Below are 22,876 nucleotides of genomic sequence, written 5' to 3'. Positions count from 1 at the left end.
CTGCAGAACTTTTCAGAACCCATTTTCCGAGCTTTGATGAGCCAGCCATGCTATTAGACCTGCACTACGCAGCTCAACAACAAACCGTGCGTCCTGCAAGCTTTTCACGTTTTCCATCGCACACCGCGTCTCTGATATTCACACGGTCCCTGCGACCAGGACATGTGAAGACATGTAACCTTCAGCTTTTCTGCAACTGTTCACTATTCCCCTTTGCCTTGGTTCATTCAGCACCATGCACTCATGGGAGCTCCTATCCAGAATAAACATCACCCCATATGAACTGAAAAAAAAATTGCTTCTCCTTTGGAGACTCATGCAAAGAACGATACAAATACGAATGCTGAGCCTCGCTAATTATTCTCAGATGAAATTATTAAGGAAATTAAACTGCTCCGCGTTAGGGCAGCCGTTCTCGTCAGAGCCGTCCGGGCAGTCGTTCCACTGGTCACAGTGAGAGTGGCGAGGGATGCAAATACCTCCAGAAGCACACGCAAACTCGTCGCCAGTGCAGCCGCGGCTGTCCTTTGCGCCGCAGTCCATCTCATCACTTCGATCATTGCAGTCGTATCGACCGTCGCACTTCAACTGCTTAGAAATGCAAGTCCCGTTGTCGCACCTGAAGAAATCCCCGTCACAGTCCAGCACCTGCTTTTGGCAGGACTCTGGTTCGTCGGAGCCGTCCTCGCAGTCTTTGTGTCCGTCGCAGACACGCGTTTTGTCGATGCAAGCGAAGGCCTCGTTTTGCGAGACGCATCCGAACTGCGTGTGTGAGCACGTTGCCGTCGATGTGCAATTCTGCTCGTCCGACCCGTCTGAGCAGTCGCGCTCACCGTCGCACCTCCAAGAATTAAAGATGCAGTAGCCATTATCCTGGCACGCGAACCGAGTGCCCGGACAGGTCTTTACGAAGGTGCAGTTCTGCTCATCCGAGCCGTCTGGGCAGTCGGGGTCGCCATCGCATCGCCAAGCGCCATTGATGCAGTGCCTAGTGTTCTGGCACGCGAACTCATCTCCAGCGCACGTGTTTACGGAGGTGCAATTCTGCTCGTCCGACCCATCTAAGCAGTCACGGTCCCCGTCACACAGCCAGTTTTCCCTGATGCATTTGCTGTTGTTGTCTTTGCATGGGAACTTGCCTTCCGCACAGCGCAGTCCGGAAGTACAGTTCTGCTCGTCCGAGCCATCTGGGCAGTCGCGGTCCCCGTCACACAGCCAGTTTTCCCTGATACAGTTGCTGTTGTCTTTGCATGGGAACTTGCCTCCCGCACAGCGCAGTCCGGAGGTACAGTTCTGCTCGTCCGAGCCATCTGAGCAGTCCCGGTCACCGTCGCAGCGCCGAGTGTCATTAATGCAGCGGCCATTGACCACACAGGTGAACTCAGTTTCGGCACACTTCTTTAAGGAGGTGCAATTCTGCTCGTCCGACCCATCTAAGCAGTCGCGGTCCCCGTCACACAGCCAGTTTTCCCTGATGCATTTGCTGTTGTCTTTGCATGGGAACTTGCCTCCCTCACACCGTATTCCAGATGTACAGTTCTGCTCGTCCGAACCGTCGGAGCAGTCCCGGTCACCGTCGCAGCGCCAAGTGTCATTAATGCAGCGGCCATTAACTATGCACGTGAACTCGGTTTCGGCACACTCCTTTAAGGAGGTGCAATTTTGCTCGTCCGACCCATCTAAGCAGTCGCGGTCCCCGTCACAGAACCAGTTTTGCCTGATGCATTTGCTGTTGTCTTTGCATGGGATATTACCTCCCTCACAGTGTATTTCAGATGTACAGTTCTGCTCGTCCGAACCGTCTGAGCAGTCCCGGTCACCGTCGCACCTCCAAGAATTAAAGATGCAGTAGCCATTATCCTGGCACGCGAACTGAGTGCCCGGACAGGTCTTTACGAAGGTGCAGTTCTGCTCATCCGAGCCGTCTGGGCAGTCGGGGTCGCCATCGCATCGCCAAGCGCCATTGATGCAGTGCCTAGTGTTCTGGCACGCGAACTCATCTCCAGCGCACGTGTTTTCGGAGGTGCAATTCTGCTCGTCCGACCCATCTAAGCAGTCGCGGTCCCCGTCACACAGCCAGTTTTCCCTGATGCATTTGCTGTTGTCTTTGCATGGGAACTTGCCTTCCGCACAGCGCAGTCCGGAAGTACAGTTCTGCTCGTCCGAGCCATCTGGGCAGTCGCGGTCCCCGTCACACAGCCAGTTTTCCCTGATGCATTTGCTGTTGTCTTTGCATGGGAACTTGCCTCCCGCACAGCGCAGTCCGGAAGTACAGTTCTGCTCGTCCGAGCCATCTGAGCAGTCCCGGTCACCGTCGCAGCGCCGAGTGTCATTAATGCAGCGGCCATTAACTATGCACGTGAACTCAGTTTCCGCACACTTCAAAAAGGTGCAGTTCTTCTCGTCCGACCCATCCGAGCAGTCGCGGTCCCCGTCACACAGCCAATATTCCATGATGCATTTGCTGTTGTCTTTGCACGGGACCTTACCTTCCTGACAGCGCATTCCAGATGTACAGTTCTGCTCGTCCGAACCGTCTAAGCAGTCCCGGTCACCGTCGCAGCGCCAAGTGTCATTAATGCAGTGGCCATTGACCACACACGTGAACTCAGTTTCGGCACACTTCTTTAAGGAGGTGCAATTCTGCTCGTCCGACCAATCTAAGCAGTCGCGGTCCCCGTCACACAGCCAGTTTTCCCTGATGCATTTGCTGTCGTCTTTGCATGGGAACTTGCCTCTCTCACACCGTATTCCAGATGTACAGTTCTGCTCGTCCGAACCGTCTGAGCAGTCCCGGTCACCGTCGCAGCGCCAAGTGTCATCAATGCAGCGGCCATTAACTATGCACTTGAATTGAGTTTCCGAACAGGTCCGTGAAAAGGTGCAATTCAGCTCGTCCGAGCCGTCTGAGCAGTCGCGGTCACCATCGCACCGCCACGTTTCGTTGATGCAGCGGTTCTTGCTATGGCAGGCAAACTCCGTTTCTGCACAGGTACAATTTTGCTCGTCCGAACCGTCTGAGCAGTCGCGGTCGCCGTCGCACCGCCAATCGTTCCTGATGCAGCGGCTGTTGTGTTTGCACGCAAACTCAGTTTCCGAACATCGTGTTCTGAGTGTACAGTTCTCTTCGTCCGACCCGTCTAGGCAATCTCTTTCCCCATCGCACCTCCACGAGACAGGTGCGCAAAAAATGCCGCTAATATATGTAGGGCAAGCGAACCTACCCGGATCACACGTCTTGGAGGCGCTGTTCTGGCAGATGTCCTCATGTTCGTCTGATCCGTCAGCGCAGTCCTGGTCGCCGTCACATCGCAACGTAGCCGGAATGCATGGTCCACCTCCTCTGCATCGGTGCTCACCTTCGGAACAAGTCACGTTGTTGCCGCAAACGTTTTCGTCTGACCCGTCGCTGCAGTGCTGAGTTCCGTCACAGAGCTGTACCCATGCCACGCATTGGTCTTCCGTGCTGCACTTGAACTGCTTCTCTGTGCACGAGTGTGGCACCTCGGCGGCACTTGGAACGACATATGAAGTTGCAGATGAGAGGATGGCGGTCAGGAATACGAGGGTTGAAGTAAACCGGAGGGATGTTGGCACCGACCGGAGCTCCGGTTTCATGATGTTCTCAATGCGAAGTCCACCAGCTGCGGCCAAAATCACAAGGTTAAGTTCAGAAAGTCATGCGAATGAATAGTACTTACGCGTAGAGGTCTCTGGCCAAATTCTCCCCATTACAGGCCAGGTATGTGGTTCAACGAAGCGGCTGCTCCTAAATGCGACTGGATGTGCCGAGAGGTGTTCTCTTCTTGGCCGACGCTCAATACCACTGGCGAGGAAACGCAATGAGCCGGAGTCTGAGGATGTGCATTTTTTAGTTGAACTTAATCACGAAAAATGTCGGCACCACAGATAAGTGGCTGAGCGAAGGCCGTTATCCGGGCGCCTATTTTTGATCTGCCGCCAAGCTCGAAGTCGTACGGTTCAGGCTCGAGGCGACATGGAACAAGCCACGTGCCGGAAGTCAACGCCTTCCAATTACCTCTACGCTGGAACAACGTCCTGTTTTCGACAGTGGTCGTGCGGTAGCTCACCGAAGCAATTCTTTATATCCGCGTCAAGTTCCGTTGCAACTGTCAAATTATCTATATGGTTGATATTGTACGATAGGTATTTACACGGGTTGCTTGTGTCACAATGGCGCCATGAGCATTCCTAGTTGAAATAAGGAAAACTTGCTTGCGGTCATCCTTAAAATTATACCCCATAAAGCCACAGATTTGAGCTGCAGAATATTAAGGGCGGTTATTCTAAGCCTTAAGTTCTAGTGTAGCTGTCGAGGCCGTCGCTTACGCGTACAGTTTCCAACCTTGGATTTCGCTTAAACTGATTTTTGTGAAGTTCTCTGAGGTGCGTGATGGGTGTCAGTTCGCGGTAATTTCTCCATACTACTGGAAGCCAAGTCGCAGGGTATCAAGGAGGCCTTCTTGCATCCTTCATACCATTTACTTCGAGTGTACTCATCCAAGCGGACAGGGTGGCCGCCTGGAAAGGTGTGCGCGATCTCGGCTTCCCTCCAATCCTACAAAAAACAATCAAAGAGCTCCCACAGACTGCACCAAAGGGCCACCAAAAGTAAAAACAGTGCTAATTTTTACACAAACCACACAGAAAGACCAGACAGGAGGGGCGCTGTCCTGTTACACCAACTAGCCCCGCAAGAGGTACTGTTAAACTAAGGGTCACCATTCAGAGGGATGGATTTATAGGGCGCATTCCCTAGATTGCCTCATGCTATATGGCTGCGTAAAACACCCGTCCCTGCCAGCGGGTGGGTGGTACTCTATTCTAGCTGGATGACTCCCTTACAGGTATCGGCCGCCGGCAGGAGCAGCGGTGACTTATGGGTCAGGCTCACTTCGTGTGTGTGCACCTTTGTATGACGCCGGCGATACCGTTTGATCGTTTTGGCAACGATGTCTTTGATAGCTCTTCGGATTTTTGGCGTACTTCGATTCAACGGTTGGAGCAGAGTGTTTTATCTGAGCGGTAATATGACGCGTTTATCGTCCGGCGCTTTCCTTGACGCTTGCAGTCGATGAATGTATGCGATACAGTATCTTAACTAACTGTAAGGTTTTTCTACTCGTTTCGTTTATCAGAATATTGTTTTGCTAATCCCGTGAGGGAGAAGCAGTGTACATATTATATATTTATATATATGTATGCTGCTCCCTAAAAGTATATATATATATATATATATATATATATATATATATATATATATATATATATATATATATATATATATATATATATATTAGGGAAAAGACTTCTTGGCACGGTCAGTTGGAGTGACTTAACAGAGACCAACGGTTGAAACAATGTATTTGACGTTTCGGCCTTGGAACGGCATTCATAAGAATGACAGAATAGGAATTGAGGGGACACAATATTACGGCTTGTGCACAAAATGCATACAAACATATAATGCACAGAAAATTAAAAACGTAACACACACGTGACTAAAAGGATATACGTAGGTACACGAATGAGGGTCACAATGGCTGAACAGGAGGGGTAAGTTGAGAAATTTAGTGCGTTAACAATCTTAGCCATAGAATGCGACGTCAGATTGTTAAACAGGTCATGCTTACAGTGCAATGATGAGAATCCAAAACTACTGGACAGCAAAACTTAAGAAGCGAGAAGTTATACGCTTTAAAAACACTAAAAAACACATGGTCACGATAAAGCAGCATAAACGGTAACAGTATTATCTCTAATTAAATCCTGACAAAAAAATAACTCATGGCGCTATCTGCCTGTTCTGTCTGAGCACAAAAAATAAGAAGCATACCCGTGCTGTGATGTAAAAAGAAGAACGTAGGGAAATTTTAGCTATTTAACGCAGCGGCAAGTTAAACATACAGATGCGAGAGATTCGCGTGTCATACTATCTGTGTTAAGATGATAGTTCACACAAATCAAGACTCGAGGAATTGTACACAATCTTGGGAACACACGATCACAAGGAGCAGCATAAACAGTAGCATGCATATCTCTTATTATACCCACAGATATCAAACAGTGGCTCTAGCTGCCTGTTTTGTCAAAATACAAAAATAGAAGAAAAACGTTAAAGAACAAAAAGCGAAAAAAGCAAACGCCTGGCGCGATATACATGACGAAAAAGCAGAAACAGAATAGCACTAACATCGGTGGATATCAGGATGTTCGAACTGGCAGGATGCGCAATATCCCCCTGCTTTCGTTCAAACAAGAAGATACTGCATTAAATTTTTAGATTAGAAAAGACTGATTTCTCGGTCGTGATTAGATTTAAATGCAGATTTCAGAATAGTAGCTGTAATATGATCAAATGAATGACCTGGCAGCTGAACATGTCTTGATAGGGGCAGGTTTGGGAAGGATTGAACATGGGTTCTGTCGTTATTGGAGCGTAATCTAAAGGGGGTTTCAGTCTGGACTACATACTGAAGGTTACATGTGGTACACTAGAGTAGGTAAATGACGTTCGCACTATCGAAGGTGAAGTCATCAAAAATTGATATCATCATCATCAATATCATCATTGATATCGGACAGAAAGTAGTGTCCTTTATGTAGGACGGAATGGGGGCCGGAATTCTATTAATTAGCGTGTCGTCGTAACGGGATAGATATTCCGGAACAGTGCCGACACCAGAAGCGATGGGTCGACCCGGAATGTTTATTTTATGGATTTTTAGTAACAAGTAGAATCCATCAGCAAGCGGGCTAAGCGGAATGATTGAGCGAAAAACGATTTCTGTAATTTAATTGTCATTACACAGGTCTATCAATGTATACTTGAGAAAACTGATTTGCGGGGTAATAGTCTAGAAGTCGATAAAAAGAACTGTCTGCTAGCTGCCTGTGTGCTTCTGCGACATAATCACTCGATCTTGTTCATTACAACCACAGCTCTACCCTTGTCAGCAGGCTTAATGATGATTTCATTATGGGATGCTAACTGTTCCATTGCTTTAGTTTCGCGAACTGAAAGATTATAGTGGAAAGGTACTTTATTCTTGTACAGTGGTAAAATATCTTTTTCTACAGCACCAATATACAACTCTAGGCACGTATCCCGCTGTGTTGGAGGAGTCCAGTGCTTGTAAGACGGCAACGGATTGCGCGGGGCGTTATAATTAGGTTTATCATTAAAACATTCCCGAAGGCGCAGGGTGCGGGCAAAATTGTCGAAACCTTTCAGCAGCTGGAACTCGCAGTAGCCGCCTATAGACCGACAAAATCTAAGGCCATGGGACAACACGTTGCTTTCTTCCAAGGCTAGTTTGTAAGCAGAGAGATTTATTACGGTCGATTTATCCTGACTACTATGTTCTTTGTTGATGGCAGGCACTACCTATCGATAAAGCAGATGGGCAATCTACGGCTATTGAATGAGGAGCGAATTCATAACCATTAAGTTGTTGCTGTGACAAATAGCATTCCACGTTGTCTCAAAGTAACTAACTTTCTTGTTTTTAAGGCGCGGAGTTCATTTGGTTTTTTGGTTTCATATTTTTCCAATGCAGCTGATTCGACACAACCAAGTTTGCAATGAGAGCGCATTTGGTTCTCTTTGTTAACAAGCATTTCGGAGCTAAGGCGAGGAAGAACCAGCTCCGACAGCGTTGAGGTTCGAACTGCTTATTTGCGCTGCTCGCGCTGCGGCGGCCTAGCCCGACTTCCTCTTTCTTGTCCGGCGCCGCATGCCATGGTCTGCGAGCCGAGCGCGGCGCGAGGGGCGCTACAGGGCTCCCCCCCCCCCCCCCCCCCCCCCCATAGTGCGAAGCCACAGGATTCGCCCAGAGCATGTGCTTGGAGGAAGCTGCGCCGCACAATGGTGGCGCAGTCGAAGCGAGAGCGAGTGTAGGGCCGACGGGCAGAGGAGTGGCAATGTAGGCTGGTTTGAGTCGGTCAGCAGCCACGACGTCTTCACGGCCGTTGACGTCTAACGTGAAGGTCTTCTGCGCACGACGGATGACGCGGAACGGTCAATCGTAGGACTGCGTGAGGGGTGGACGGACGTGGTCACGGCGGATGAAGACATGGGTCCAGGAGGCCAGGTCTTGGCTGATGAACACGGACTGAGGGTGACGGGCTGCAGGGGTGGCAGGAGTAATGTGGCGAAATGTGTTGCGTAGGTCTCGGATGTAGGTGGAAGCGTCATGGATTAACGGAGGGGAAGAAGGTGAGAAGAATTCCCCAGGGAGGCGCAGGGGGACACCGTAGACTAGCTCAGCAGAAGAGCTGCCGAGGTCAGCCTTCAGTGCCTAGCGAATGCTCAAGAGGACAAGGGGAAGGTGGTCGGACAAGCGTTCCCTTGGCTGATAAGTGGCAAGGGCAGCCTTCAGTTGTCGATGCAGACGTTCCACCATGCCATTGGCCGAATGATAGTAGGCTGTCGTATGGATGTGGCGAACGCCCAGAATATTGGCAAGAGCAGTAAACAGAACCGATTGAAATTGGCGGCCGCGGTCGGTGGTGACGACAGACGGGCAGCCGAAACGAGAGACCTAGCCGTCCATAAAGGCCGAAGCAACGGTCTCGGCTGTAGTGTCAGCAGTGGGCAACGCCACGGGCCAGTAGGTGAAACGGTCCACACAGGTGAGCAGATAAGAAGCCCCATCGCACCGGCCATCCACTGCAAGTGTCATGCCAACGCACCCGCACCGTCACTTTTTCCGCATCCTTTTTTCTTCGCACTGCTAAAGACTGGAATGGCCTTCCCCACGACGTTGATGCCATCACCTGCCAATCAAGTTTTGTGAACAATTTAAATATGCATTTCATAAATATCATGTAAGCAATCATATTCAACCTATATTTGTACTCCCACCCCTTATGTAACACCCCCAAATTGGGGTCTTTAAGGTAATAAAGTGAAGCGAAGTGAAGTGTAAAACCGTGCGCCAGGCGGCCGAAAAGGAGAGGAAGTCTAAACGGTATGCCGGTTAACTTTGGCGCGCTGGCAATGAAGGCAGGTTCGTGCCCAGTGGCGGACGTCGGCATTGATGCTTGGCCAAAGGAGACGAGATGCGACCAGCTTCTGCGTGGCACGAATACCAGAGTGGCTCAGGCGGTGCAGTTTTTCAAAAATGTTGCGACGGAAAGCCAAAGGCACGTAGGGGCGCGAGACGCTAGTGGATGTCTCGCACCTAATGAACTGGGAGGCAAACGGCAGCGGACATTCGGCGAAGGACAGGGACGTGGATGAGGACCGAAGAGGTTGCAACTCTGGATCATTGCGCTGTGCAGCCGCTAGCTCCTCCATGTCCACTGGTGATTCAGACGCCACGGCACTAATACGGGAAAGCGCATCAGCGGCAGCATTCTCCGGGCCATGGACGTGACGGAGATCCACTGGGAACTTGGAGATAAAACACAGCTGGGGGATCTCGCGTGCAGTGCAGGTGCTGTGGTATCTTTGGAAGGCAAACGCCAAGGGCTTGTGGTCGGTGATGACGTGAAAGTACCGGCCCTCCTGGAAGTGGCGAAAGTGCTTGATGGCGAGGTATACACAGCGAGCAATTCTCGACCGAAGGGGCTGTTTTTAGGTCTCGGGTGGCTTCAGCTTTTGGGAGCAAAAACCTAGGGGCTGCAAACTGGAGACGGGCTGCTCGAGAACTGTTCCGACGGCAATGCTCGAGGCGTCGGTGACGAGGCGCAGTGGAGCATCAGGAACTGGATGTATGACCAAAGTGGCGTCTGCGAGCGCTTTCTTGGCAGCAGCAAATGCAGCGGCAGTGTCCTCAGTCCATTGAAGTGGAACAGCAGAATCCTTTTTCGTAGCCAAAAGGTCGGTCAGAGGTTTCAGGAAAGATGCGCACTTCGAAAGAAAACGGCGATGAAAGTTCAGGAGGCCCAAGTATTCTCTGAGCTTTTTGAGTGACGTGGGGGAGAGAAAATAATGAATGGCTTTGACTTTGCTTTCAAGATGCCGAATGCCCTGTGGAGTGACAAGGTGGCCGAGGAACTCTATTGTAGTTACGCCAATGTGGCACTTGTCCGGGTTGATGACGAGCCCATATTCATCCAGCCGGTGGAAGAGGCCGCGCAGATGAGCTTCATGCTCAGAACCGGATGAACCTGCTACGACGAGAACATCGATGTAAGCGATAACGAAGTCGAGGCCTTGCGTAACCTAGTTGATAACTCGCTGAAAAGCCTGTGCGGCGTTGCGCAAGCCAAAAGGCATCCGCTCATACCCGAAGAGGCCGAACGGTGTGGTAACGTCCGTCTTCGGAATATCAGCGGGCTCCACAGGAATTTGATGATAAGCCTTCAATAAGTCTATTTTAGAGAATATCGTGCACCCAGCCAGATTTGAAGATTTGGTGTGAAGTCCTGTATGTGAGGAAGTGGATAGCGGTCTGGTAAAGTGTGAGCGTTCAGGGCGCGGTAATCTACACATGGTCTCCAGTCACCCGGATCTTTCTTTGGCACCATGTGAAGTGGCGATGCCCAGTTGCTGGAGGAAGGTCGTACTATGCCGAGTTCCAGCATGTGTTCCAACTCACGGCGAGCGATAGCGAGGCGTTCTCCCGACAAACGGCGAGGGCGAGCAAACACCGGGGGTCCAGAAGTCACGATGAGGTGAGTGATCGAGTGCTTCATCGGTGACTCTCTGGTGTGTGGCTTTGTGAGGTAGGGAAAATCAGCCAGAATTTTTGCATACGCGAAACAGGGACGAGAACGCGAAGCCCCGTCGTCGTAGTGGTGGAGAGTACGCCGTTGACGAAGATGTGCGTGCTGAGATCTATGACGCGACGAGCTAACATATCGACGGCTAGGTTGAAGAAACTGAGGAAGGCCGCGCCGAGAGCAGCTTGCGAGACGTTAGCGATAATTAAGATCCAGCGAAAAGTGCGGCGCAATCCGAGGTTAAGCGTCAGGGACCGTTGGCCGTACGTGCGAATGGGGAGTTGTTGATCGCTTGGAGCGGGGAGGTCTGTCCGTTGCGACGGCGATAAGTCCAAGAGGCCGCTAGGACGCTCATTTGTGCTCCCGTGCCGACCAGGAAACGAGTGCCACTAATCTTGTCCTAGACGTAAAAGAGGCGGCATGTCCGTCCACCGGCACCACTTGCCGCCGTCAGTGGTCGGTCGCAGCGTTTCCCAATCAGGAGAACGGGTGTGTGCATTCGCGGGCAGAGCTGCCAAAAATATGGTGGCACCAGCAGACAGCCGAGGGCGAGGTGGCTGGCCGCACGTCGGATGGTTGGGATTCCGGGGAGCGGCGGCGTGGCCTGAACCTGGCACGCCGAGGTACTTGGGAGGATTACGTGCCCAGTGCATACCAGCATATTCAGCACGTGCCAATCTCCCCACTCAAACCCAGACAAGGCAACTCTTACAAACATTGATCTGGCTCCCTGACACTGAACCAAAGTCCTTCGTTAAATGAATAACCTCATCGATGCTTGGCTTAATAGTGCAGAAAAATGCAAGGTCATATGCATAAGCTACTACATTCAGTTCGTTACCCATAATACGGAAACCACTCATCGCTCTACCCTTTATAGCGCTTATGCAAAGTGGTTGTTCAAAGTATAGTGCGAACAAGAGCGGGGACAATGGGCAACCTTGTTTCACAGAGGACTGGTGCAGACTGGTAGTTGATGCAGACTGATGCGGAAAGGCATGTGATGTTCGCTTCCTTCAAGAAGACAGGAACCCGTCACAGCACAGTGCAGGACATTGTCTACCCGAGTGGAAACCAGACATGCAGAAGGGAGGCTGCACGCCTTCTTTTAACATTTCTGAAGAATACGGATCTTGTTTTTAAATGGTGACAGCAGGAACGGACTATGGCCTACTGTGATTGAATGTGTGCGTAGATGGTGTCTTCCGGAGTGGACTACTTTATACTGTGAGTGAATGTGTGTATGGAGTGTGGTACTACAATGGCCTATGTTCTACTGTGACTGAATATGTGCATAGATGGTGACTTCTGGAGTGGACTGTGATGTGGACTGTGTGGCTTGATTGTGTGCATAGATGGTGACTGCGGGAGAGAATGTGTGCTATTATAAGAGACTGTGCGCTTAGCGGAGTAAATGCGGCATTGTTAATGTCGAAGGGACGCTGCGGTGGAGCAATTGCCGGCAGATAAAGCAAGGCTAACCCCACCTGCAGCATTCAACACCTCAACCTCAAGCAGACTGGTTGTGAAAGACCGCCATTAAAAATCAAGCGCGTGGAAGAGTTTTTGCAAGAAAAGCTTATCCCAGAAGATAGAATTGAACCAAGATTGATGAGGTTTAAAAGAGAATAAGAAAACAAATAGCACACGCTATCGAACGCCTTTGCCAATTCGAATTGCAGCAGTGCTAGTTGATCATGAGTGTCACTGCAACACTGCAACACTATGTGTGCATTATGTTGACTAGATTGTAATGACCGTCCCCTCAAGCCGCGTGATTGATGAGGTTCAATCAAAGTAGACATCGCAAGATGTAGCCGATTTGAGAGTACTTTAGCGAAACTCTTATTATCAACATTAGAAAGCTTTATTGGTCTGTAGCCATCTACAAATCGTAGTTTTTTCTTAGCATCAGTTCTTGGTATTAGACAATATATGTTTTGGTAAATGACGGCAGCAAAAATACATCATTAATACTGGTCTCAAAAATCTTGAGGACAGGGGATAAAAGAGGATGGCTTGAAAAATTCTACTCAGAGGCCTTCAGGTTACTTGGTTTTCGAAAGTGGCAATCCACGAATTGCATCTTCCAATTCACCCAAGGTTGAAGGAGAACATATTGCCGCGCACTCACCTTCAAAAAGGAGAGTGATCACAGGCAGACAGCGCGGTACATGAACATCATCAGCCGTGCTATGAGTGGCCGCAAAAAGAGAGGGGTAGCGATTTGCAAACTCGTTAACTATTGCATCTGTACTTGTGACCAGGAGGAAACCAACACAGTAGAGCTCGGAGACCCGCTTGGCAGTCAAGTGACGACACTCATCAAGCAAATTCTGCCTGGTTGGCTCCTCAGAGTGCTAAGCACGATTGCCGCGAGATCGAGCAAGTGCCGCCCGAAAGCGTTCCGCATCGAACTAAAGAAGGTGACACTTGACAGTTGCGATTTCCCCCGTGTATAAGCCTGGAACCTCGAATTCAGGTTCGTGCAAACTATAAAGGCTCTAAAAGCAATAAGTTCTCCTCACCAGGCCTAAAATAAGACCTCGTGGAGCCGATATTTATCGCTAAGACAGGAACCTCTTGCTTAAACATTTTTCAAGCTGAAAACATTGAGACCGTTATGGCCAAGCAAGTTTTCAAAGGTGTCCTGAATAACTGCTTGAAGTCTTCGTCGTCTAGCAACGAAGAATTAAGCTTCCACTATGCCCACCACGGCAGAATGTTGGGACGAACCAATTATGGAATTCGCGCAGTGCCCATAGATGATAGAGGAAAAAAAATTCGGGTGGCGTAAGTAAAGATACGAAATGCGGTTTGTTACACAGCTAATGTGGTTGTAATTACGGGGAATGATTTTTATTGAAGCAATTTCTCTTTTAGGTGAGAAAAAATTTCGAACGCCTAGACCGCCGGCACGTAATGCAACTGCACTGCACAACACAGTGGCTTTTCTTTGAAACAGGTCAGCGCTAAAAAAAGACAAACACAAGGCGATGAAACGACGGCACGACAGAGATGAGCGCTAAGTAGCGCGAATGCATAATCTGCTGTGTACTCTTACGTTCAGGCGTTCGTGCTCCTACGTTCTGACGTAGCCTTCACCAGCCTTCCTCTTGCGCTGTGCTAGCTCGAGCAGTGGCGCGCGAAGTATATCAAGGGACTGGGGAATTCGGCGCAGAGCATATGCAGGGTTTTTAACCTAAGATTTTGCAAAATTTTTAAAAATAGGCTTTTAAAGTTAGATAAGCGGTTTTATCGGCATAGCAAAGATAGCGGTGTAGTACATCACAATACACATATGACGTGCTTACTAGCAGGCTGGTTAACTTATATTATATGGTTATCTTTTTAACTATTACTTCTAGTCTCCTTAATATCGAGAGGCATGTACCCCACCGTAAGCAATGTTCACAGACGTCCTTACAAGTTTGGTAACGTGGTTACCATCGGAGCTGTAGCATGAAGAATTTTGCCGGCATCGCGCCAAAATACACGCCCTTTTGAGAAGCTCGGAGGCAAAGCAACGTCTGCAGTGCACATTAACTCGTAAAAATAGCCAAAATTTGTTAGGTCACAGCGCCGAGGGTATCCGCGTTTTTGAAATTCTCAAAACTGACATCAATATTACTTCCGGTGGGCAACACAGAAAAGAGGAGAGGGGGGGGGGGGGCAGAGATTTGCTGTGTGGTGGAGAATGGTTGTACAACTTTTTTTCTGGAGGAGTTCCGGCGGACGGGACGCAGGAAAGAAACTGAGGAAGTTGAAAAAGCAAGCGGAAACAGAAAACAACAAAAACACATATATGATGGTTCGAACGATGTCCACGACCGCGAATGGGAGAAAAATTACCATCGAGATATCTGAACTCATTCTGAAGAAGGTTGATAGAAGGGACGCTGACATAGATGTCCTCTTTTTGTTTCATCTAGAATGCCTCAAGAATTAACCTCATCACGGGCTCCCTGTAGCGCCTGCAGATTGAGATCTTGTTCAAAATTAGGCTCAATCGCTGCGTGCTGAGCTAGCTCGAACCGCTGTAGTTCATTCAGCGCCGCAAGTGCAAACACCGCATGCGCTATCAGCATCAGTAGCGAGCACATAAACCTTTGACCATGACAGTATACTAATAGCGAAAATTTCCACTCACCCATGACCTTTGGTGGCCCCTACAGCGCCCCATAGGAATGCAAGTGAACATTAGAACATTACTAGATCCATAACTTTCCAATTCTTTTGGGATTGAGTGTATGAGAGAGGTATGGCGTTTATTTACGAGGAAGAGGAAGAGCGTCCCCCCCCCCCCCCCCTCCTATTCTCTCATTACGTGCCTGATGCTCTACCTAGAAGCTTTGTACTTTCTAAGCGTCGAAAATCCTCGTGAATTCTTAAAAAAATATTTAAGCGTCTGTTTAAAGTGCACTTTCTGACACAACATACTAGTGACGACTACAGATATGCACTGAACCATCAAAACGGCTGGTTAATGCGATCACTCTCAAGGATTGCGAGGCAATTTTCATGAGTGGTCTACGCAGCGCATGGCGACCAACTTGCTGCTGACAGCTAAATGACTGTGTAAATTACTGATGAATAAAGCCTTATTATTATTATTATTATTATTATTATTATTATTACGACTACTACTATAGCCTTATGCTTGTCTTTACTGCGCCAAGTTTGCTCAGCTGAGGCCTTTAAACCGACGCGAATTCAGACACGGCTAAGTGAATCGATTTTCATTTTTTTCCTCTGGCCAAAAAATGAAAAAGGGAATAACTTGACTTAGCCGTGCGCGACGGCGTGTCGCGATTTAAATACACATATACAGTGTAGGTCAGTTAACTAGGGAAGCCTGGGAGGCGGATCTATCCAGCTCGGACATGGAGGCCAAACGGGCCCTGGTCCGCAGAGCTTGGGCAGCGCGGCGGCCAATGGCGTCCCAGAATAGGGACTGCCGTCCAGCGCAACAACCATCCCAACCTACCTTTCTCAAATTATTAGCGTGTTGCCATAATCGTTTTCTCCTCCTTTTCCTGTGGAAAACAACAGCTTTATTGCCGACACAAGGCCGGTGGACTTAACTTATATGTTAAGTAAGTGCTGCAGTGCATTATGACAAGTGGCGTCGCGTAAAATGAGCTCCTAGCTGTAAGCCTACAAGCGAAGGGAAACGAGGTACTCGTCATGGCATACATGACGGAAGCCAACAGCCACCGAACCAAGAAGCATAGGGGTGTCTTTTTTCAAATTTGGAGTTCTTATAAAGTGGAAGATTAATAAAAGCAGAAGAAAAAACAACCCCAAGCCATCAGCGGGACCCTTGGTCCCGGTCCGGCGTCCGGTGCTCTAACATCTGAGCTACAGCACGGCTGTCCGATGTTCTGCTTTCGGGGGCATTTATGTGCACTGTGAGCGAGCCTTGAGAGTGCTCACCAGCGCCACCCTCGTTCACAGTGCCGTATGTAGTACGTATTGTATTACCGCTAGTGACACGCAGGAACGTGGTCGAACGGTGAGGGATAGGCTGTGCGAGAACCCTCTTAAGGTAGCAATGGCATAAAGGCTCCCAGATTCGAGGTGAAAAATACACACGGAAGAAGTGTGATGCTAGAAAAAACGAAGAAAAGAATTTCCTTTCAGAAATGCAAAAAGGCGTTAACAAAATTTAAATTTCAGATTTTTTGCTTACCGCCTCCACCTGGGTGCAGATTCATCTCTGCCTTCGCGTGTTGGGACTTTCCCCCACGACGTCCCCTTTAGTGTGCTTTCCAGCGGTGCACCCTCCCATGGCTTCGCCTCGAGGAGGGGCGCGCCACAGAACTCTCCCTGGTTAGTTACCTTAACTAACAACGGAGCGCGCCGGCGTTGCACCGACACGAGCGCCACAAACAGCTTGATTGCTGTGCCCGCGCGCGGGAGCACATCCTCTCTGGGCTGGGACGTCGTCGCGAGCGGACTTGTCACGCGCGGCGCTCCGCTCTCCGCCAGGGGGCGAAGCCTCGCGTGGAGGAACGTTCTCCCGCATGTCGTGCCGTCCGGCCAAGGAGTGTCGCCTGCCGTAGCATGGGCGCGCACTCGCTCGTAACTTCGCTGGTGAGTCGGACGACCTCGATTCCTTAGCGTATTTTGTTACTGGCTGGCGTTATTGTTGTTGTAGCAATAAATGTCTGTCTGCGTCAGCCAAAGTGTCGTTCCTTTGTTCCCTCAGAGCAAGGCCCTCCGTGGTCGGCGTGTGCCCGGTAGCGTACGCGATCACGGGGTGGGGCCTGGCGATTTTAACGGTGTCAGCTGCGGTTAAGCGGGGAGAACTTATTTGTCTCCACTATTAAAACCCCATAAGCTGTATTTTTTCAATAAACGTTTTTTCGTTTATAAAGAAATAGAAGTGTTTCTTAAATGGTGTTTCAAAAGGGGATGAAGGAGCGTTGCTTAAGACAGTGCTCAGCACGTGTACTAATTCTTTCATGAGAATTGTATCAGAATTCTTTCATCTACACAATGATCGAAAGAAATGAAAATGTAGAGTGCAGTGTAGTCTACAGACAAGGACGCTCAACAATGGACACACACACACACACACACACACACACACACACACACACACACACACACACACACACACACACACACACACACACACACACACACACACACACACACACACACACACACACACACACACACACACACACACACACACACACACACACACACACACACACACACACACACACACACACACACACACACACACACACACACACACACACACACACACACACACACACACACACACACACACACACACACACACACACACACACACACACAACACACACACACACACAGCAAACAGGCCGAACTGGGATAGTGCAAAGTAGAGCATAACCCCGGGTCGACACTTGGACAACATCCCGACGCGTTAAACCGTCTGTTGCGGGCATTTTAATAAAGTCATTCCTTAACTACCCTAAATGAGGTAGTTAAACGGCTGCGCATATAATTCAAAATACATGAACAAAAAGGCCTCGAAAACTTACCTGAGAGCAATTCCGAGCGTGACACGGAATTCAAGAATTTACCGTTTCAACAGTGAGTTTCTCCATTTCATAACCGCGCGCGCGCATTTCTGGTAGTGTTTTGTGTATGCTGAGTGCAGTGCTGACAAAGTGAGATTTTTGTTGGTCACTTCTTGCAAAAGAAGATTTCAGGATCACATTTCTTCGCTGCGGCCCACGCTGTAGTTAGTCGTTCATTTAGTCTAGGTTTGCGCCTCTAGTTTAGAACACTGAAACGTCTGCGCTCACTTGTGATGGAGGGCCCTCGATCTGTTCCACACAGGTCGCAGCAGTCGGCAGCCCTGAAGGTGTGCAGGCTACAGCTGCGGCGGCCTGTGACTCACAGTGCTTGTGTCATTGCCTGTCGTGCATGCTACGGACCGCATTTTTCTACTACTTATTCTTTTACGCCCCCCTCATCCCTCTCCCCCAGTGTAGGGTAGCCAACCGGAACATTTTACTGGTTAACCTCCCTGCCTTTCCTCTACCACTTCTCTCTCTCTCTCAAGTCTAGTTGTTCCAGTTTGTTGTATATTGTTAATAACGTCTACAGTACGAACTAAATGTACTCTCGTTTGCTCCTTAAAGATATTTGGCACATCGATGACACAGAGAAGTCTTTATTCAAATGAATACCTTAATTAAAAGCACAACATTCAGCCACATACTACAGTGCACTAGGTCACAGAATGTGACCTTCAAGGCAACTGGAAGTATTGCACATTTTAAAACTGCCAAGAACAAACTCTTCTACATGTAGAACCTTTCGTGAGGCCATTTTAATGCCTCGGTAATATTCTATTAACTGCAGAACTTTTCAGAACCCATTTTCCGAGCTTTGATGAGCCAGCCATGCTATTAGACCTGCACTACGCAGCTCAACAACAAACCGTGCGTCCTGCAAGCTTTTCACGTTTTCCATCGCACACCGCGTCTCTGATATTCACACGGTCCCTGCGACCAGGACATGTGAAGACATGTAACCTTCAGCTTTTCTGCAACTGTTCACTATTCCCCTTTGCCTTGGTTCATTCAGCACCATGCACTCATGGGAGCTCCTATCCAGAATAAACATCACCCCATATGAACTGAAAAAAAAATTGCTTCTCCTTTGGAGACTCATGCAAAGAACGATACAAATACGAATGCTGAGCCTCGCTAATTATTCTCAGATGAAATTATTAAGGAAATTAAACTGCTCCGCGTTAGGGCAGCCGTTCTCGTCAGAGCCGTCCGGGCAGTCGTTCCACTGGTCACAGTGAGAGTGGCGAGGGATGCAAATACCTCCAGAAGCACACGCAAACTCGTCGCCAGTGCAGCCGCGGCTGTCCTTTGCGCCGCAGTCCATCTCATCACTTCGATCATTGCAGTCGTATCGACCGTCGCACTTCAACTGCTTAGAAATGCAAGTCCCGTTGTCGCACCTGAAGAAATCCCCGTCACAGTCCAGCACCTGCTTTTGGCAGGACTCTGGTTCGTCGGAGCCGTCCTCGCAGTCTTTGTGTCCGTCGCAGACACGCGTTTTGTCGATGCAAGCGAAGGCCTCGTTTTGCGAGACGCATCCGAACTGCGTGTGTGAGCACGTTGCCGTCGATGTGCAATTCTGCTCGTCCGACCCGTCTGAGCAGTCGCGCTCACCGTCGCACCTCCAAGAATTAAAGATGCAGTAGCCATTATCCTGGCACGCGAACCGAGTGCCCGGACAGGTCTTTACGAAGGTGCAGTTCTGCTCATCCGAGCCGTCTGGGCAGTCGGGGTCGCCATCGCATCGCCAAGCGCCATTGATGCAGTGCCTAGTGTTCTGGCACGCGAACTCATCTCCAGCGCACGTGTTTACGGAGGTGCAATTCTGCTCGTCCGACCCATCTAAGCAGTCACGGTCCCCGTCACACAGCCAGTTTTCCCTGATGCATTTGCTGTTGTTGTCTTTGCATGGGAACTTGCCTTCCGCACAGCGCAGTCCGGAAGTACAGTTCTGCTCGTCCGAGCCGTCTGGGCAGTCGCGGTCCCCGTCACACAGCCAGTTTTCCCTGATACAGTTGCTGTTGTCCTTGCATGGGAACTTGCCTCCCACACAGCGCAGTCCGGAAGTACAGTTCTGCTCGTCCGAGCCATCTGAGCAGTCCCGGTCACCGTCGCAGCGCCGAGTGTCATTAATGCAGCGGCCATTGACCACACAGGTGAACTCAGTTTCGGCACACTTCTTTAAGGAGGTGCAATTCTGCTCGTCCGACCCATCTAAGCAGTCGCGGTCCCCGTCACACAGCCAGTTTTCCCTGATGCATTTGCTGTTGTCTTTGCATGGGAACTTGCCTCCCTCACACCGTATTCCAGATGTACAGTTCTGCTCGTCCGAACCGTCGGAGCAGTCCCGGTCACCGTCGCAGCGCCAAGTGTCATTAATGCAGCGGCCATTAACTATGCACGTGAACTCGGTTTCGGCACACTCCTTTAAGGAGGTGCAATTTTGCTCGTCCGACCCATCTAAGCAGTCGCGGTCCCCGTCACAGAACCAGTTTTGCCTGATGCATTTGCTGTTGTCTTTGCATGGGATATTACCTCCCTCACAGTGTATTTCAGATGTACAGTTCTGCTCGTCCGAACCGTCTGAGCAGTCCCGGTCACCGTCGCACCTCCAAGAATTAAAGATGCAGTAGCCATTATCCTGGCACGCGAACTGAGTGCCCGGACAGGTCTTTACGAAGGTGCAGTTCTGCTCATCCGAGCCGTCTGGGCAGTCGGGGTCGCCATCGCATCGCCAAGCGCCATTGATGCAGTGCCTAGTGTTCTGGCACGCGAACTCATCTCCAGCGCACGTGTTTTCGGAGGTGCAATTCTGCTCGTCCGACCCATCTAAGCAGTCGCGGTCCCCGTCACACAGCCAGTTTTCCCTGATGCATTTGCTGTTGTCTTTGCATGGGAACTTGCCTTCCGCACAGCGCAGTCCGGAAGTACAGTTCTGCTCGTCCGAGCCATCTGGGCAGTCGCGGTCCCCGTCACACAGCCAGTTTTCCCTGATGCATTTGCTGTTGTCTTTGCATGGGAACTTGCCTCCCGCACAGCGCAGTCCGGAAGTACAGTTCTGCTCGTCCGAGCCATCTGAGCAGTCCCGGTCACCGTCGCAGCGCCGAGTGTCATTAATGCAGCGGCCATTAACTATGCACGTGAACTCAGTTTCCGCACACTTCAAAAAGGTGCAGTTCTTCTCGTCCGACCCATCCGAGCAGTCGCGGTCCCCGTCACACAGCCAATATTCCATGATGCATTTGCTGTTGTCTTTGCACGGGACCTTACCTTCCTGACAGCGCATTCCAGATGTACAGTTCTGCTCGTCCGAACCGTCTAAGCAGTCCCGGTCACCGTCGCAGCGCCAAGTGTCATTAATGCAGTGGCCATTGACCACACACGTGAACTCAGTTTCGGCACACTTCTTTAAGGAGGTGCAATTCTGCTCGTCCGACCAATCTAAGCAGTCGCGGTCCCCGTCACACAGCCAGTTTTCCCTGATGCATTTGCTGTCGTCTTTGCATGGGAACTTGCCTCTCTCACACCGTATTCCAGATGTACAGTTCTGCTCGTCCGAACCGTCTGAGCAGTCCCGGTCACCGTCGCAGCGCCAAGTGTCATCAATGCAGCGGCCATTAACTATGCACTTGAATTGAGTTTCCGAACAGGTCCGTGAAAAGGTGCAATTCAGCTCGTCCGAGCCGTCTGAGCAGTCGCGGTCACCATCGCACCGCCACGTTTCGTTGATGCAGCGGTTCTTGCTATGGCAGGCAAACTCCGTTTCTGCACAGGTACAATTTTGCTCGTCCGAACCGTCTGAGCAGTCGCGGTCGCCGTCGCACCGCCAATCGTTCCTGATGCAGCGGCTGTTGTGTTTGCACGCAAACTCAGTTTCCGAACATCGTGTTCTGAGTGTACAGTTCTCTTCGTCCGACCCGTCTAGGCAATCTCTTTCCCCATCGCACCTCCACGAGACAGGTGCGCAAAAAATGCCGCTAATATATGTAGGGCAAGCGAACCTACCCGGATCACACGTCTTGGAGGCGCTGTTCTGGCAGATGTCCTCATGTTCGTCTGATCCGTCAGCGCAGTCCTGGTCGCCGTCACATCGCAACGTAGCCGGAATGCATGGTCCACCTCCTCTGCATCGGTGCTCACCTTCGGAACAAGTCACGTTGTTGCCGCAAACGTTTTCGTCTGACCCGTCGCTGCAGTGCTGAGTTCCGTCACAGAGCTGTACCCATGCCACGCATTGGTCTTCCGTGCTGCACTTGAACTGCTTCTCTGTGCACGAGTGTGGCACCTCGGCGGCACTTGGAACGACATATGAAGTTGCAGATGAGAGGATGGCGGTCAGGAATACGAGGGTTGAAGTAAACCGGAGGGATGTTGGCACCGACCGGAGCTCCGGTTTCATGATGTTCTCAATGCGAAGTCCACCAGCTGCGGCCAAAATCACAAGGTTAAGTTCAGAAAGTCATGCGAATGAATAGTACTTACGCGTAGAGGTCTCTGGCCAAATTCTCCCCATTACAGGCCAGGTATGTGGTTCAACGAAGCGGCTGCTCCTAAATGCGACTGGATGTGCCGAGAGGTGTTCTCTTCTTGGCCGACGCTCAATACCACTGGCGAGGAAACGCAATGAGCCGGAGTCTGAGGATGTGCATTTTTTAGTTGAACTTAATCACGAAAAATGTCGGCACCACAGATAAGTGGCTGAGCGAAGGTCGTTATCCGGGCGCCTATTTTTGATCTGCCGCCAAGCTCGAAGTCGTACGGTTCAGGCTCGAGGCGACATGGAACAAGCCACGTGCCGGAAGTCAACGCCTTCCAATTACCTCTACGCTGGAACAACGTCCTGTTTTCGACAGTGGTCGTGCGGTAGCTCACCGAAGCAATTCTTTATATCCGCGTCAAGTTCCGTTGCAACTGTCAAATTATCTATATGGTTGATATTGTACGATAGGTATTTACACGGGTTGCTTGTGTCACAATGGCGCCATGAGCATTCCTAGTTGAAATAAGGAAAACTTGCTTGCGGTCATCCTTAAAATTATACCCCATAAAGCCACAGATTTGAGCTGCAGAATATTAAGGGCGGTTATTCTAAGCCATGT

The 22,876-nt window shown here is 50.1% G+C and overlaps 1 protein-coding gene across 1 annotated transcript; it reads right to left on the bottom strand.

The window, feature by feature from the left end:
- Window positions 1-219: 219 nt before the first annotated feature.
- LOC144108223 (uncharacterized) lies at window positions 220-22,421 on the bottom strand. The gene is made up of 5 exons (XM_077641502.1): window positions 22,260-22,421; window positions 18,928-22,202; window positions 9,207-9,532; window positions 3,702-3,883; window positions 220-3,644 (listed from the first exon to the last, which is right to left on the bottom strand). Exons 1-5 carry the CDS (start codon window positions 22,288-22,290, stop codon window positions 364-366), a joined length of 7,095 nt encoding a protein of 2,364 aa, XP_077497628.1. The 5' UTR covers window positions 22,291-22,421; the 3' UTR covers window positions 220-363.
- Window positions 22,422-22,876: the final 455 nt, after the last annotated feature.

The sequence above is a fragment of the Amblyomma americanum genome, chromosome 10 (genome assembly GCF_052857255.1).
Source record: "Amblyomma americanum isolate KBUSLIRL-KWMA chromosome 10, ASM5285725v1, whole genome shotgun sequence".
Lineage (NCBI taxonomy): Eukaryota > Metazoa > Arthropoda > Arachnida > Ixodida > Ixodidae > Amblyomma > Amblyomma americanum.
The sequence above is the reverse complement of the archived record's forward strand: the minus strand, read 5'-3'. Positions and strand labels throughout refer to the sequence as shown.